This window comes from Papilio machaon, chromosome 7 (assembly GCF_912999745.1).
Source record: "Papilio machaon chromosome 7, ilPapMach1.1, whole genome shotgun sequence".
In the NCBI taxonomy this organism is placed as follows: domain Eukaryota; kingdom Metazoa; phylum Arthropoda; class Insecta; order Lepidoptera; family Papilionidae; genus Papilio; species Papilio machaon.
Window position 1 is genome coordinate 9,097,631 of NC_059992.1, and position 18,572 is coordinate 9,116,202.

Genomic DNA, 18,572 nt, shown 5'->3' on the forward strand with positions numbered 1-18,572 from the left:
TGTCTGTTAGAATGAGTGAGTGTATCGAATTACACGGCAGGCGGCGTGCGGCGGGTTTACATGGCGGTTAGAGGCTAGATATTGGTGGTAGTAGCGCGCCTCAGCCGACACACCGCAGCACCTCTCGCGGTGTCACACCGCCCAGCCCGTCAGCCTGTCAGCTGTGAGCCGTGCCGTGCTGGCTGCTGCCTGCTGTCGAGGCACCGACATATTGTGAGATACGACTCGTTTGTATGTTTATTTGAGGTCAAACGTGAAACGCTTTGCTACACCGCTGCGGCGGCTGGAGGTCGTTATAGGGGACCTATGCTTCTTGTTAAATATCAGGACTACCAAAATAATAATACCCAAATATAACGTAACAGTTTCTTTACTTGTCAAATGTTTGTGACATTCATTAACGTTAATTTAACAAATGAACCATATAAGACATTGTAATAACACTACATTTATTCATTTTACGAGTACCTACGTAATGTAAGACAAGAACACTAATATAAATTACAAAAGGAAATCTCGATTTTTTCCAAATTCCGATTTTTATGGTTACCGTAGGTCAAGTGTCAAGACGAGGGCATTATTTTTTTGTTGTAAATCAGATAATATGATGATAGAGGCATCGGTGCGCGGCGGACACGGCGGACATAACAGACCCGACGGCGGCGGGCTGCTGTCCGAGTGTTGCCTACCGTTACCCCGACACGAGACAACTCGCTTTATTTTGAAACAAATCAAGCCGATTCCGTCTGTCACTTGTCTGTCTGTCTACTACGACACTATTTTTTTTATTTATACGCACGTTTTTTTATATTTGAATATAAACTTAGTTATTTACCTACGTCTTAAACGTTATAATATTAATAAATACAAGTCACACAAGTAATTAAGGTTAAAAATACTTTGTATTATAATAAACATCTCACAAAATTGCAACACTAAAATATTTAGAATTAGTTATTTGTAATGTAAATAGAATCGTTAGAAAGATTGAAAACAAAAATAGTGAATCTACCAAATATTTTTCAGCCATTTATAATCCATTTGTTAAATTCTTATAATAGAAGCGAATGAATAGAAAAATATGTGTACAATCTGAAATGGCGCAACTTTGATGCAATCAAGGCAGCCGTCAGTTACACGGCTATCGGGCCAATCGAAAACAAACCACCTTTGTATGTAGAAATATAATACTTAGTGGCACATTAGACGCTGCACAAAGGAGCCAGCTTATCGGCCACATCAACTGTTTGCGCCAACAAAGGCACAAACACGAAAACTAGCAAATATCGTTATAATAAACCTATCGAATTTCGCGCCATGCGAGAAGATTATATCTATTTGGGGTGACCAAATAATAGAGGATGTCATATAACGCTTGGGAAATAATGACACAATTTTTTTTTAATAAATTAATGTTCTCGAATGTCGCGTTGTGTTCCTTCCCGGCCGAGGCCGTGTCCGGTGCAAATACCTACGTTTTGTTCGCGTTTTTTTTACTTGATATTTAAGTTAATGTTAGTTAACTTTAATGACAATAAGCTCCTTTAATTTAATTGTCCCTTTTAATTTAATTTTACATTCAACATATAATCTAACTATGTCAATAAATATATCAAAAATATAATCTAAGTGGCTGTCGCCGGCGACAACGTCCGCGCAGAATTAAGAAAAAAAACTTAATAAGTAGCCGATGTGTTCTTCCAAACTATGTTCTACATCTGTGCTAAATTACATCAAGATACCTTGGGCCGTTCTGCAGATACCTTCTAGCAAACATCCAACCATCCATACATACATCCAACCATTATAATTTATAACATTAGTAAGATAAGAAATGACCCTACATTGTGTGTATTCAAGTAAATAATCAAAGATAATCTAAGGAATAAAATTGTAAGTGATTGCAGGAGCTTTCAATGAAACATTTGAATAGCATTAAGTTGTTTTATCTGCGGCCGGTCGCGCAGTAATATGATAGTATTCATAGTGCCAGTGTTTAGTTGAGTGAAAAATAATATGTTTTTCGATGTTTATCTGTCTGTGCGTCGCTACCGGGCTTGTTGGCGAGCAACGCCGGGGGACGCGGCAGGCGGTGTCGGGTGTCGCGCTTTTCAATGACTCGCTTGAAAAATCAAAGAAACACTAACAATGCTGCATCGCATTGGGGACGCGGACGATTACATACAAACAAACTTAAATTTATCCAATTAAATTGAAAAATAAAACCTCCCTTGAGATTACACAAACATTCTGTCAATATCTGCTTACTAAATGTACTATCTAATTTTACCCATCCATTAGTTTTTTCTATCCACCCAATTGTTAGAGTATTAACCTGTTGTTTTGAGAAATGCGTTTATTTTTTAATGATATAATGTCAATTATATATGTTTAATTATATTTGAAAGTTTAAGTTTACAGTTCAATAGATTTTCATATAAATCATATTATGTTCGTTGATAGGAAACATTGAAGAGTCCTTCGAATTATTTTACAGATTAGGCCCTTATCTTCTTTTAAGATTAGTCACTCGCTCAAATTATTTGCAACAATGGTCTTATTGCAGTGGAGCAGGACAGAGTCTGAGAACCTCTTGTGAGTTCAGTCAGGAGAGGCGGGCGTCGCTGGGATCTGGGAAATGTCACGGGATGGAACTCACACCCGGGATAGAGAACACGCAATGACTTATGACTTTTAATAAAACTGCCTCTTATATTGCTGTACCTTCTTCTGAGAGTAGGAACTTCTAGGTACACTTTGACTGACGTCACTCAATAGACAGTCACTCATGACAGTAACATGAACAAAGCATACCACCAAACGCTAGTATGAAAAATATAATTGAATAAAGGGGTACCGGGGCGATCTCTAGTCACTGTCACGGCAGGTATCGAGTTAGGAGACAGCTTGTTTGGTTCCCTTACGCGCTGGTTTCCCTTGCTTATAAATATTGCCGGTTAAATGGCCATTTAAATCGCGGGGTGAAATTGTTGACTACCGTGGTCAGGTGGCGGTTCCCACGGCGCGACCGCTCACGACCGGTCACTACCGCTTTCCACCGCCTAACGTCGCGATCGCCATTTATAATTCAGTGGTACTAACCACCAACCATCGGCCACCGTCCTGCCATCGTCACCGCTACAGACTATGTTGGCTCGATCCACACCACGCTTGCCCACCGAACAATCGCTACACTCCCCATATGCTATTTTATAACGTTTACTGTGTTACGAAGTTTTGTTTATAATTTACCATATTTTTTGTAATGACAATCTTTATAAAGTTTTGAACAGCTTGTATTGTTATGGGGCTGTTTTAAAATCAACTATGCCTAAAACTTATATTATTAACTTAAGGTACCAAGATGTCCTTAAGAACCAGAGAGGGGTTATGAAATATTCCCGACCCTGTGGGTGGAAGGCGATTGTGATCTCTTGGACTTTATCACGAACTACGTAGTCACAGAGGATACGAGATGTAATCATAATATTCTTCTAAAAATGACCGTCAAACATTGACAAGCGGCGCGTCAGAGCGGACGGTAATCGTGTGCGACCGTCGCACGTCACTGACGGTGACCATCCGCCCCGCAGCGACACCTACAGATCACATAGTGCACTGTACTGTGCGACAAAAACGAAACAAAACAACCTTAGTCCACTTAATATACGTATCATATTGCTACATCAGATGTTCTGAATCAGTTTAAAAGCAGTAAAACCGTTGTGTAGATACATTTGATCTGTTTGTGATAGAGAAGGCAAGCCTTGTGATAAACGAACATGAATGTGCGCGTTGCGACCGAGCGCAGGTCGGCGTCTCCCTAACCTTATCACTGACAAACGGCCGCGGACACTTAACTCTTTACGTTATTAAACCGTTACGCTCCTTGTTGCCTCCATAAACGTATTCCAATTAAATTTAAATAACACGTATTTTCGTTATCTTCGATATAATTTAAATTTAATTAGATAGCGGTGCACCAAAACGTTTTAATTTATCTCTTCACTCGTCTTAAGTGTGCCGTGTGATCTCGATGGTGTAGCATGAACGTACAGATGTCTGATATGATACGAGCTGCTATCTCGAAATGTTACGAGATGCAACATCCAAGCTTATCACCAGCGAGGTGATGAACGAATCACCGCTCTCAATTAAATTCTTAAAATTCAAACTACACTTTTATTATCTTTAATTCTGATACCATTAGTGTAAAGTTCGCGTGAATTTTTTTAATGGGTCTTGCAAAAATTTATCAAAACTGGATTATAGCATATCAAAACTGGATATAATTAACTCTCTTCAGGCTGTTTGTCTGGTTGTTTGCGCATGTTTTCGGGACAAAAGCGTACAGAATGTTCGCGGAGGCACTCTTCTTCGCCATGATTCAATGCATAAAGTTATGTAGTTACCTACATGCAAAGCATTTCTGTGGTGTAGAGAAAACTTTGATTACAGCAAGCTTTATCTTCTTGCTAACCTGACAAAAAAAAAAAACTTGAAGCGTAATTAAACTCAGGACAAATTTATGATCTTTATGATCCGACTGATCAAATTGTGACGTGCTCACGCATTCATCTGATCGTGTTAAACAAATTTAAATTGCAATTTAGAGAGATGTTATCAGTTTATTCGACGTTATATCGCTCGATATCTTATCTAGTAGTATCGCGTACACCGGCCCGGTAACCCGGCAGCCTCCCAGCCTGACCGGCAACCCGGCAGCCCCGCAAGCCCGGCGCATCTACGAGTATTACTATTCATGAAGTGACAGCTATTAAAGTTAACGCGAACGTAACGTTGACTTAACCTATGTAACGTTCAATTAATTAATATTTAAAAAGTGAGTGGAGTCGGGCTTTCATAGCACACTATCTCTAAGCATCGCAATATATTTACTTAATTAAAAACTGTTTAATCAAATGCTAGTTTACCGTCTACTTTATGTTTCCTCTATACGTCGCAAGATAAGCGCCTCGGCTACAATTTTCGGAAGGTCGACCTCTATTAATTCATGCATTTACAATTCTCCCGACTAAGTCTGATGATGACGATTGCCTATCGGACAAATTTACTCTGCGATTTGAATCTCCAAATTAAACTTTAAAATCAAGAGAATAAGGATTGAAATAATGAAGTAAAAATATTTGGCTATTAAAGCATAGCTGAAGATCCTATAACTTGACAAAAATAAATGGACAGTTGACATTAATATCGATGTTGATAAGAATAAAGTTGAAAATGCAAAGAACGTGATTGAAGTTTGGAGCGAGTAACGCGGCCGCAGACCCCGGGGAGCCGCCGCGCCGCGCCGCGCCGCACCGCGCCTATACCGGTGCCGGTAGCAAATGACTTGTTAATCTCTATTCTAGTAATTTATGCGCAAGCAATTAACATACGAAATGAATACATTACATAGTAAACATTTTAGACGATTCTTGTTGAGATAAAGATAAGTACTATTTAATTTGTGAGTATTAAAAGAGCTACTACATGTTGGAAACGGAACGTCCAATAACTCACGGTGTGAAAACAGTCGACACAACGACCTCATAACTCATGAGGCATCTCGCTCCCGGATACCTTATGTCCTAACATAAATAAGAGGTTCGCACTAGTACTCTGCGTAACAGCTGATCAGAATTCAGATCAAATTTACATGTTCTGTGCAATCTGAATACACAAGTTAAGACTAACATCATTACCAATACTTGGGAAACTTCAAAATATACGTGGAGAGGTTGTATGACCCCATATCACTTACCTTTGTTTTATTCTAGTACTAAATATGATGTAATCAAACTATTTATAAACATTTTAATTTGTTATCTATAACTGTTTTATATAATTTGACACATTAATGTTTTTATTATGCAAAGGGCCGTATCGCAGTAATCAAGTTGAAGCAATAGGAACCGAGCAACCGCAAAATACTCTCTAAATTATGCAAATATGCGTCTCTATTAGGACGCGACTGATCGTCTGCTCGTCAATTGGCCGGCAGGCTGTATTGTGGGACGGCGTGTCACGTGGAAATTTCCAAAATTGATGATTTCTTTTATTTAAAAACATACAATTTATGTATAACTATGTATATGGTATAAGTTGAAATGTAATAAAATTTCTTTAAGGCTTTTTTAAGTGATGAATTTTTTATCTCTTCGAAGTTCACGTTCCAAAGATTGAGATAAAAAATTATGCATGCATGTTTGCATCGTGTTTGAATCAAAAGTCACACCGGACACAGTTTACCTTTATCAACATATTTTCATTCATAAGACGTGGAAAAAAAGTCGTGGAATTAAGTCGCCCTAATTGGTACTTCCTTGAGGAAATTAGTGATGTGCCTGTAGCGCCGTCTTCGTCGTGACACAATGATCTGAGATAAACTACCACTACCAATGTCCCCGCACTCGAAGATATGGAGAATTACAAAAATTAGTTCGAGATAATCACTGTGACTATCGACATAAATTTTCGACACATTTCAGTTCGAGTTCTATTGTTTGTAAGTAATTTTGGGTCTATATTTAAAATATCAAATATTACTTGAAGCTATTAATAATTACATACTATATCAATAAATTTATCATTAGAAAATATCCTTCTATTCGTCTTGATATTTTAATACTTACCTATGGATGTATAAGATATTTATTAATGTAACTGTATACTTATTGTCCATAAGATGTGAGTGTCAGAGTTGAAGAGGAGAGGTCCCGTGGTAGAAGCCGGTGGTGTGGCCGGCTGCCCACGCGCGCGACCCCGCTGCCGCCGACTAATTCAATTGGCCGCGCACGTCGCACGTCGATGTCGTCACACACCGCATGTCGATAACTTTCTGTCGTATCGATAACTAATAAAATTGATCGAAACTCATCAACATCACAAACTCATAATAAATGCTAGGAATTTGTAAGCCTCGCTAAGTCAAATTCTGCCTAGTTTTAGCCAAAAATAATGCACTGTTTGTACAAACTATGTACTATTTACATACCAAATATGTTATGTAAATAGTCATCCTAAGTTCGTCCTAAGTTATGATCAATCATTTAAAAATGTTGTTAATTTGATATTTTTTTTCAACTCCATTGTTTTATGAAAATATTTCACTTGCATATCGAGATGTATAATGTGCATGCAGTGTACATCACTATACTGTGATGGCATCTCAGTTCGTGCGCGTCAATTATTTAACCTTAGTTGCGGTGCGGGTCACAAACATCAGCCGAGACCCGCGACCACCCTCCCCCCACCGTATCCCCCATCTCCCCCACGACTGACTCACGCGTCTCTAGTTACTCTGTGTTATACAACACTGACATCATAACATATCGTCTACTGAGTAAAGTTCTAAGACGTTAGTAAAGTTATTTAAAAATACTTAAGTTTACGAAAATACTTAAGTAAGAAATACATTTAATTGTAAACATTTATTATGAAATTTAAAGAGTTTCTATATATAGCAACTATCTTAATATTTGGCCAAAACAAATAGTATATTAATGTAGTGAACGTGCCTGACAAATCTCGCACTTACGTATAAAACAAATATTCAACAATAAGAGCGATAATCGCATGTTCAGGTGCACAAAGCATGTCTTCAATGTTGTCAAACATTGAATAAAATGTAAAACAATTGTTCAAATATTATTAAAATGACGTCTTTACAACAATCAAATACAAACACAAAGTGCTAATATTATGTCTTTTAACCAAAATAGTTATATTGTTCTGAATATAGCGCGTGTAAGCATGACTCATAGTTAGGAGGTAGACAGAGACGAGAATAATTATTAAATCAAAAGTATGTACAATTATTACCTAGGTATTATATATTATTATAAATGTAATCACATGAACAATAGACATAATCTAGCTTAGAATCGAACTCGACTTATCTGATAAGCTGATGTACTAACCGTTGCTTTCTGAGACCATAATACCTGTATAAAACATATCGTCATCCCTGTCATTATCTTTGACAAAACCGAGATAACAACATATTTTAAATGTAGATTCTGGTCTCAGAAACCCACGGTAAGTATTTCTATTTTTTATATTATTAAAAGGTTCAAATATGAATAACAAAAGCCTAATATCATTATCGTCTGTCGTAGAAATGATCTACATAAGTGTTACACAATACATTAAAGCGGTCGCGTGAATCGATTCTCACTCGACTCGACTCGACTCGGTCGATACTATCGACATTTTAATCGAATTAACTCTACATTGGATATCGATTCAAGGAGTCACTGCAGCTCGGCCTGCCAACAAATTAAACTAATGGTACAGATATGGTATAAAATATTAAATTTATTCAATTATTTATTATTATTCTGTTTTACATATAAAACATTTCAAAATACACGTAGCTTTTTCTGTCATAAATTGCCTTATCCATTATTGATTAAATATAAAACCGCGGCACCTGTTATCTTCATATAACCTTCGCTGTCACATTTTGTCGGAGGCTCGAAGACTATCGGTGCCTACTGTTACTGCCCCTTGCTCACTGCAGACTACGCACTACGAACATCAAAAGCTCTGAATAAAACATATATTATTTATCTTTGACAAAACATACACAATAATATGTTTTAAACAGGGATTTTGGTCTCAGAAACCCACGATTAGTAAACGATCAATATGATTGATGGATAATAAATGTAATGTTTAGATATAGGTAGGTACTATACTAAACTAATTCAATTTTATTTCTCATAAATATTAAAGGAAAGAATTAGATAACAACTTATGTTTCTTTTGTATCAAATGAACTTCTCTCTAACGCAATCTTTCTCGCTTATAAAAGTTTCTCTCTAACTAGAGTTTCTCGCTTATAGAGGTCGTCCGTTGGCACCAAACAATGACACTCGCTTAAAGACATTTCTCGTTTATACTAGGGTCAACTATAGATAATGCACACTGTACCTACTGTTCGAGGTAAAACGTCAGACACCTGAGAACAACAGAGCTGAACGTTACATACCTATCTATAAACCTACTTATATTTATAAAACAAATTTACTAGAACAATCAATAATTTTTCACGTGTAATAAATATTACAATTTCACAACTTACTATTAAGAAATGATAATTTGTTTTGTTTTATTCATTAAAATATTTACATTAAAGTAATTGTCTGGATCATTAATATTTCGTTGAACTAATTACGTCAATTACAATTGTGCAACTTAAATACTTAGATTAGCTAAGTTAAACAAAAAAGAAAACCACTCTTACATCGATGGCTCCTACAAATAAGGCAATGTGGAAATTGACAACTTTTTAGGAGAGGCTACCAAAGTTTCTACCATATACGAAAACAGGCCCTTTAACTTTAGCAATAAATTATATTAACACCTGTATATGTGTATTTTGTTTAGTGCATGTTGTTTATTAAACTAAGAGGTAGCTCTTATCACAATAAAGTAAAAATCATCAGTTTATTAGGTACTTTGGCCGATATACGTAGGACATCGCATCGATATGTACGTAATCAGCACTTCCTTATAGCAGTAGTAGCTATCTTACTAATAGGTATTATAAATGCGAATATTTAGATGGATAGATGGATGGTTGATTGTTACAAAGCATCTCTTAAGTATACCTACCACTAAGTATACTTACATATTTGTTGTTTATTTTTATAAGTGTTGGATTTTTAAAGCTCTTGTAGTCTGACAATTTCTAAATCAGGTGTCTTATGTGACGATCTTACTAATATTATAAATACAAATGTTTGGATGGATAGATGGATGGATGTATGTATATTTTTATGAAGGTATCACCAGAACAGCTCAACGGATCTTGCTGAAATTAAGCATAGATGTAGAATATAGTCTGGAAGAACACATAGTTTATACTGATGAAGTTTTTTCAAATACCGCACGGACGGAGTCGCGGGCTACAGCTACCTAAACATACAACAAAAATATTACCCTAGTACTCAGTAATCTGTCCATAGTTATTATCTGCTTAATGCGTTAAGCATTGTGCGGACCTCGCTAATGACTCGCTCGTTGTAATCACTTTGCGATATTTATTTATGTAGATACGTTTATCACAAGGCCGTTACACGACACATCACATCAACACTCATTATATATATATCTATATATCTATAAGATGTATACACATCTTGCATTCGATCATATATTTTGTGTCTCAAAAGCTCAATACCTAAAGCTCACCTCTGTTATTTAAATCTCGGGACATAGAGATTTCTCTTAAAAAGAAACTACAAGCTTTCTTTGAATTTATAAAATTGATAGGTGATGTATCTAATACGTTGTAATGAGGGAATATATAAGGTATTCCATTATATAGTACATTTCATAAGAAATAATAACATTAATAGGTACTTATTTATTATCAATTTATACTTAACTATTAATGATATGTTGTGATACGTATACAGAGAGATGTCGGGCAGGTTGCGTCGTGTCACATCGCTTCGTGTTAGCTATCAGATTGCCTTGACAACATTGATAAACGATGAATTTTGTCTATCGTACATGACTTGCCGATTGCAAAACTTATCCTATCATAAACTCACAGTTAAACTCATTTAAACCGCGTGTTAAAACCGTATCTACTCAAGAAAAGCAAACCGTTTACAAAACATACACAAAATAAACAATATTTTTCAATTTAATTAATTTACAAACCGAAACCTAGTTGTCTGGAGTTGTGCTTGTTTAGAACACTATCCCAGCACCGGCGGCCGCTAGCTGCTCGCTGCTCGCTGCTCGCCTCGCTCGGCTACGGCGGCGGGAGTCGGAAGGTCGAGCGGCGGGGAGCGGCGGGGAGCGGCGGGCGGCTCCTATGTATAGCAAAGCTCGCGCCGTCATTGGCCACCCCGCGCCCCCAAAGCTGCCGGGGCGGAGCGCGCGCCGTCCATTATAAATAGTGCAGCCCGCCTCCGCGCCCGCCAGTCTGCTCGCCGCTCGCAGTCACAGCGCACGTGCGCACCGCGCCTCTATCGTTCATAGTGTTCCACGAGTGCTTTATAATGGTGAAGTTCGAAGGAGACTTTAGTATAAACGCTATTTTGATGAATCGCGAGGCGAGCAAGTCGCCGCCCTCGCCTACGACATCGGCGGCGTCCCCCGCGGGCGCCGCGCTCTCCGAAGCCGAGCTTAGCGACTCGGAACTGGACGTGACCGGCACCGAGCCCGTCGACTGCTCCAAGCCCAAGCCGGACGTCGCCGATAAGAAGCACGAGAAGCCCGCCTACAGCTACAATGCCCTCATCATGATGGCCATCCGCAACAGCCCCGAGAAGCGGCTCACGCTCAACGGTATCTACGAGTACATCATGACCAACTTCCCGTACTACAGGGAGAACCGGCAGGGCTGGCAGAACTCCATCCGCCACAACCTGAGCCTCAACAAGTGCTTCGTGAAGGTACCGCGCCACTACGACGACCCCGGCAAGGGTAACTACTGGATGCTCGACGCCTCCGCCGAGGACGTGTTCATCGGCGGTACGACGGGCAAGCTGCGCCGCCGCTCTGCGCTCAACGGCCGCGCACGCCTCGCCTGCTTCAAGCGGCCGCTGTTCCCAGGCGCCGCGCTGCCGCCCGCCTACCCGCCCGCTGCCTACTCGCAACTCGTCGGCTTATACTCGCAGCTGCTCTACCAGAGGTACGCGCCGATGCAGATGAAAGCGTCCCCAGTGGCCCCTGGTGCCCTGCACCCTGCCCTCCGCGGCGCCGACGCGATGGGCTACTCGGCGCTGCCCTACTCACCCGCGCTCTACGCCTCCGAGCGGCTCACGGCGCCCTTCTTACCACCCTCGCCACCAGCGCTACGTTCGCCACCTGCCTCGGGAGCCTCCAGCCCTGACCTTCCCGCGGCGCATCTCGCGCACCCCGCGCACCTTACGCCTCAAAGCCATCACGCCTTGGCGCCGCACATCTACAAGCCGGTGCCGGTGCTGACGCGGCATTGACTACGCCCGCGCCCTCTCATTCTAGAGGCCGGGACGCTCCCGACACCGCTCGGGGTATCGAATCTGTGATTTAGTTTTAGTAGCAGCGGGGCCCGGCGCCCAGCGCTCGGCATCCGACGCCCGGCGCCCGGAGCCCGGCGCTTTGCAATATTAGTGAAGTCGTTGTTCTCACACCATTCCTCTCCTATCTCCATGTAAATGTGTAAATATTTCCAAAGCGTATATTTATTGACGTATTTAGATTAAGGTAAATAAGATTTAATTAATAAACAAAGATAAGTTGCATTTAAAAAAATCTCTTTTCTTTTACCTCAACATTAAGAAACATCGGAGCGTTTTATTTTCAGATGGTATCTGATATTGCGCTTATCTAACTAGATATTACGCGTGCTGAGACATCGCACAGCAACTCACCAATGTTACACACATATCGTAATTCTAATAAACATTAAAATATAAACAAGAAACATTAAAACACAGTAGATTCCTACCTACAACAAGACACAACAGAGCGCACTTGCGGTCGCTCGCTACCATTCTATTTAGGCCTACAGAAGAAACGCTTCCAACAAAAACTAATCTTTTAAATATTTTCAATACAGATAAGATCGTGACAAAACATTTCTCATATAAATATATAAATACCATTTATGAAAACAAATGACTTTGTAATATAATCCATGCTTTGGATGAATAAATAATAAGTGTAAATAGGTAATGTGAGGTTTTAGTGAAGGGATTAAGGAAGGGATTACAGCAAGTCTTAAACAGTCACGATGATATTGACAACTTCATTTACAAGTTGAAAGATAACAGAACTCGAGCAAATAGAACCAACGATAAATTTTATTTGGTAAATAGTTCTTTAAATTTTTGTAAAAACATATAGGGTAAAAGCCGGATAGTTGCCTCGGACGGATACATGCCTCAGTTTCAAATGCTCTATGTTAGACGTATTGACTGTGTTTCTTTTTGATCATAATTAAAAGCGTCCCCCTCGCAGGCCTTAGTGCCGCATAAGCCGTTGAAATAGGGGTATGTGTTTTGTCCGTGTGAGAAAACATCTTCCGCGGCGATACATTGACGAGCGCCAGAATTATATTGGTAAGTAATCTCTGTTAAATATTTTTATAACTGATTGCGATTTCAGTCAAAAATAAATTTCTTTGAGTTCATTAGAGTTTAAATTGCACTGTTTATTAGGTTTTATTGTTAAATATGTTTTATATATTTCGTAAATAAAAAGGGCAAGTATCCGTATCAAATCGGATAGTTGCCCTACTGTCTTTTGCGGATTGTTGCCCTGCGGCAACTATCTAACTATAGGGTAAAAGCCGGATAGTTGCCTCGGACGGATACATGCCTCAGTTTCAAATGCTCTATGTTAGACGTATTGACTGTGTTTCTTTTTGATCATAATTAAAAGCGTCCCCCTCACAGGCCTTAGTGCCGCATAAGCCGTTGAAATAGGGGTATGTGTTTTGTCCGTGTGAGAAAACATCTTCCGCGGCGATACATTGATGAGCGCCAGAATTATATTGGTAAGTAATCTCTGTTAAATATTTTTATAACTGATTGCGATTTCAGTCAAAAATAAATTTCTTTGAGTTCATTAGAGTTTAAATTGCACTGTTTATTAGGTTTTATTGTTAAATATGTTTTATATATTTCGTAAATAAAAAGGGCAAGTATCCGTATCGAATCGGATAGTTGCCCTACTGTCTTTTGCGGATTGTTGCCCTGCGGCAACTATCTAACTATACATTGTTAACAAGCAAAAACAGATTTTTTTCTTACTCATTTTTTTCATTTACTTTTACTGTTTTTTTCTTGGTGATTTTTTATTTGATTTTACCATAGTTTATCTAAAATAAAATAAATACTCAACAGCAAAATGCCGAAATAGGTGTGAGGCAAGCTGAGGGCTTATCAATTCAAAGAGCGAAGGGTCTAAGCAGAGCCGAATTAGCCAAATTTTTTGATCTGCTCATAACCGTCTTAACTGATAACGATTTGCTAGATAAGCCGGATCGAATTTTGAATATGGATGAAAGCGGTGTCCAACTCAACAATAAACCAGGCAAGGTATTGGCCAAGAAAGGTACTAGAACAGTGACATCACTTACTTCCGGTGAAAAAGGAGAAACAATTACCGAAATAAATAATAACATTACATTTTTATTTTGGACACTTATTTAATATTTTGGAGTCAATTATTGTTATAATTTTATAATTATAGTTTAACTTTAAATAATATTTTATAAAAAAATTGTATTTAATAATAAAAACTGATTATTTAAATTAACATAAGTTCATTTTTATTTGAAAATAAAAACAGACGGGCATCTATCCTCACGTTGGGCAAGTATCCCCCCAACCATTTTTAACGTTAGGCTAGTATCCGCTATAGTTGGCAACTATCCTCTTTTTTAGAGGTCATATTAAAGTGGATTTACTTAAAATTTATAATATTTATAATTTTTTTATAGTTAGGGTATGTTAGAAGATTAATGAACTATGTTGGAATACACACTTTGAATAAAAAATGTATTGGTACAAATTTTTTAAAGGAGATTTTTAAAAAGTGTGGCAACTATCCGGCTTTTACCCTACATTGTTAACAAGCAAAAACAGATTTTTTTCTTACTCATTTTTTTCATTTGCTTTTACTGTTTTTTTCTTGGTGATTTTTTATTTGATTTTACCATAGTTAATCTAAAATAAAATAAATACTCAACAGCAAAATGCCGAAATAGGTGTGAGGCAAGCTGAGGGCTTATCAATTCAAAGAGCGAAGGGTCTAAGCAGAGCCGAATTAGCCAAATTTTTTGATCTGCTCATAACCGTATTAACTGATAACGATTTGCTTGATAAGCTGGAGCGAATTTTTAATATGGATGAAAGCGGTGTCCAACTCAACAATAAACCAGGCAAGGTATTGGCCAAGTAAGGTACTAGAACAGTGAAATCAGTTACTTCCGGTGAAAAAGGAGAAACAATTACCGTTGTTGCGAACCGAAATAAATAATAACATTACATTTTTATTTTGGACACTTATTTACTATTTTGGAGTCAATTATTGTTATAATTTTATAATTATAATTTTACTTTAAATAATACTTAATAAAAAATTGTATTTAATAATAAAAACTGATTATTTAAATTAACATAAGTTCATTTTTATTTGAAAATAAAAACAGACGGGCATCTATCGTCACATTGGGCAAGTATCCCCCCAACCATTTTTAACGTTAGGCTAGTATCCGCTATAGTTGGCAACTATCCTCTTTTTTAGAGGTCATATTAAAGTGGATTTACTTAAAATTTATAATATTAGGTCCTTACATATGAAATTGGCGTTTTGTATGGGAGGAACAAAAAGTCGAATATTTTTTAATATAATATATTTAATTAATCAAAGTATGAACCATTATTTTCTATGCACTTTTGCCATCTCATAGGTAGTTCATTGATCCCTTTACTAAAAAAACCAGTCGGACGGGAATCAATAAAATCTTTGAAGACGATTTGGACTGCCCCATCGGAGTTGAATTTTTTCCCTTGCAAGAAGTTATCCAAATTTCGAAAAAAATGGTAATCTGTTGGAGCAAGGTCCGGGGAGTACGGAGGATGTCTTAGACTTTCCAATTGAAGCTCTACTAATTTAGTAGCCGTCTGTTGCGCAGTGTGTGGTCTAGCGTTGTCGTGAAGCAGCAGTGGCATGGTGCGATTGACCAGCCTAGGTTGTTTAGCCGCTAGCTTTTCCATCATGGTTTGCAATTGCTGACAATAGACATCAGCCGTAATAGTCTGGCCAGATTTGAGAAAACTGTAATGAACAATACCGGTACTAGTCCACCAAACGCTTACAAGTAACTTTTTTGGGGATAATTTTCGCTTGGGGCAGGATTTGGCTGGCTGGCCAGGATCCAACCATTGCGCTGAGCGCTTCCGATTATCGTAAAGAACCCATTTTTCATCACAGGTAATGATTCGGTTTAAAATACCTTCATTATTGTGCCGGTTTAGTAATGTAACGCAACAGTCGACGCCCGTTTGCCGGTTTGCTTCAGTCAATTCGTGAGGTACCCACCTTTCAAGCTTTTTTATCTTCCCAATTTGCTTCAAGTGAATTAAAACAGTTTTATCACTAACATCGCAGCCTGTAGCTAACTCGGACGTGGTTTGCGATGGATCCGCTTCCACAATAGCCTTCACCTCTTCATTATCAACTTGAATCTCAGGCCGTCCACGGGGCTTGTTCTGCAGATCGAAATTTCCAGAACGAAAACGTTGGAACCAAAAACAAACTGTGTTTTCTTTTGCAACACGACCGCCATACACATCATTCACCCTTCGAGTCGTTTCCGCAGCACTAGTGCCACGGCGGAACTCGTACTCGTAAATAATGCGATATTTTAAGTTTTCCATTTTATAAAATGAGTGACGCAAACAGAAAAAAACAGAAGAAAAAAAACAAATGAATGACGATCATCGAACCACAAATACATGAGTCTATAGCTGTACAAATTTGAATTTGGAATTCCTTACCAAAGAGGAGAAATTCGTGATTAAAATGGCCAGTACGAAAAACGCCAATTTCATATGTAAGGACCTAATATTTATAATTTTTTTATAGTTAGGGTATGTTAGAAGATTAATGAACTATGTTGGATAATACACTTTGAATAAAAAATGTATTGGTACACATTTTTTAAAGGAGATTTTTAAAAAGTGTGGCAACTATCCGGCTTTTACCCTACTATTTAACTTTATTGCAATACTCAAATTATTACTTATGACCAAAGTTCAGTCGAGCGTCTAGCTATTTGCAAATTTAATAGTTAAAATAGGCTGTAGGAATTTAAATAACACGCGGAATAAATACAATGAACAAAATAATGGCCTTGTTTTCAAAATTAAGTCACATGCAACTATTTAAATGTTTAATTGATTAATTTTAGTTATATGTAGTGTGGTAAAATGTAGGTGTTCCGCTGATTCAAGTTCAAAAAATGACTTTAAATTACCTAAAATACAGAACTTGACAACCCGAGTATCCGGCTCATCTGGATGTTTACTAATTCAACCTTCCCGACCGAACACCATTTAAAATATTCTTAACTAGTTGTCGCCCGCTACTCCGTCCTCGCGGAATTAAAAAAAACTTAATAAGTATCCTATGTGGTCTTCCAGATTATGTTCTACATCTGTGCCAAATTTCATCAAGATCCATTGAGTCGTTCCAGAGATACCTTAAAACAAACATACATCTAAACATTCGCATTTATAATATTGGTAAAATAACAAACAAGCTTCTTCTGTCTTGAACATATTCAAATAGCAGATGAAAATAAATTATACTTGATAAAGAAATACGGTAATACTTTTTATTAATCTTTTTTTAAAACGATTTGTTGTTTAACAAAAACAACGTTGAATTTCTTTTTGTATTTTATTATTTTCTTTACTCTACAAATATATTTTTAAATATATTATAACAAACCAATCTAAAGAAATTACAATTATAAGACTGTGAATGATCATAGAGTTAGTAAAAACAGACATATTTGTGTCAATAATTTGAACAATAACAGCCAGTACAATGTGTGTGTGTGTAGAATAAGAATAATTTTTCATTTCCATTGTAATCGACTATACTATGTTGTATAGGTACTATTTCACAAAAATACACATTAATAGTTTGTCTAACATATATAATTTTCCTTTGATTAAATATAATTTAAAAAACGCTGACATTTTCGAATTGTTTTATATTATTTTCGGATTCCTTAACAAGTTTAAATTTATCTTCAATGTTTAATTTAACGATACGACAACAATACTTAATTATTTATTATTTATTAACATACAATACGAAATAAATGCGTTTTAGTTTGAAAAATATTTATTATTTTAGTAAATTCCATATTATTATCATAAATAACCCAAAATGTTTTGTAAAATAATGACAAACAATGACCACGGAAATATATACGTCTGAAGTCATTTTGCAACATCACGGTGACGTTGCGACTGAAAAAAACAAGAGAGCATATTAAAGAAAATTAAACATTTATTTCATTTCCTTTCTTAGCTTTATATGTATAATTTCAGACTTTCTCTGTTTACTTGTTTTGTTTTTTTTAGCCGACTTCAAAAAGAAGGAGATTATCAATATGTCAAGTTTTAAATAATATTTTTAATAATATTATCCAGTTTCTGTCATCAGAAATCTATCCTTACAACAAATACTGTCTCTATTCAACCCGTTTAAAGAAATACAACGTAAACTCACATAAATTGTATAGTTTATACAACAAATGACAATTTAACGTCCGGTAATCGTTATTGTCTCAGTAATTAAGTTAGCGTCAGTCGGGACCTCTTTATTCGCAGTTAATTTTAACTGATTCACTTATTTAAATGGAACACGGTTAACCTTTTAAAGTTATCTCGCCGGCGTAAAGCAGCGCCGGTTAATTAACGGATCTCGTTTCTTTTAACTATGTGTTTAGAGTTTAGTTACATATTTATAACTAACTTAACGCTTACTAATCAAAAACAAGTAGGCAGTATTACTTATAAAACCGAGTTACGTTGGATTTT

At 37.2% G+C, this 18,572-nt stretch overlaps 1 protein-coding gene across 1 annotated transcript; it reads left to right on the forward strand.

The window, feature by feature from the left end:
- The first annotated feature begins 10,953 nt into the window (after positions 1-10,953).
- On the forward strand, positions 10,954-12,193 carry LOC106719457 (fork head domain transcription factor slp2). The gene has a single exon (XM_014513801.2). The coding sequence runs from the start codon at positions 11,022-11,024 to the stop codon at positions 11,961-11,963; it is 942 nt and encodes a 313-aa protein (XP_014369287.2). The 5' UTR covers positions 10,954-11,021; the 3' UTR covers positions 11,964-12,193.
- Positions 12,194-18,572: the final 6,379 nt, after the last annotated feature.

Bases quoted from the DNA above. Each gene is read 5' to 3' on its own strand.
- LOC106719457 (XM_014513801.2), top strand. From the start codon at position 11,022: ATGGTGAAGTTCGAAGGAGACTTTAGTATAAACGCTATTTTGATGAAT.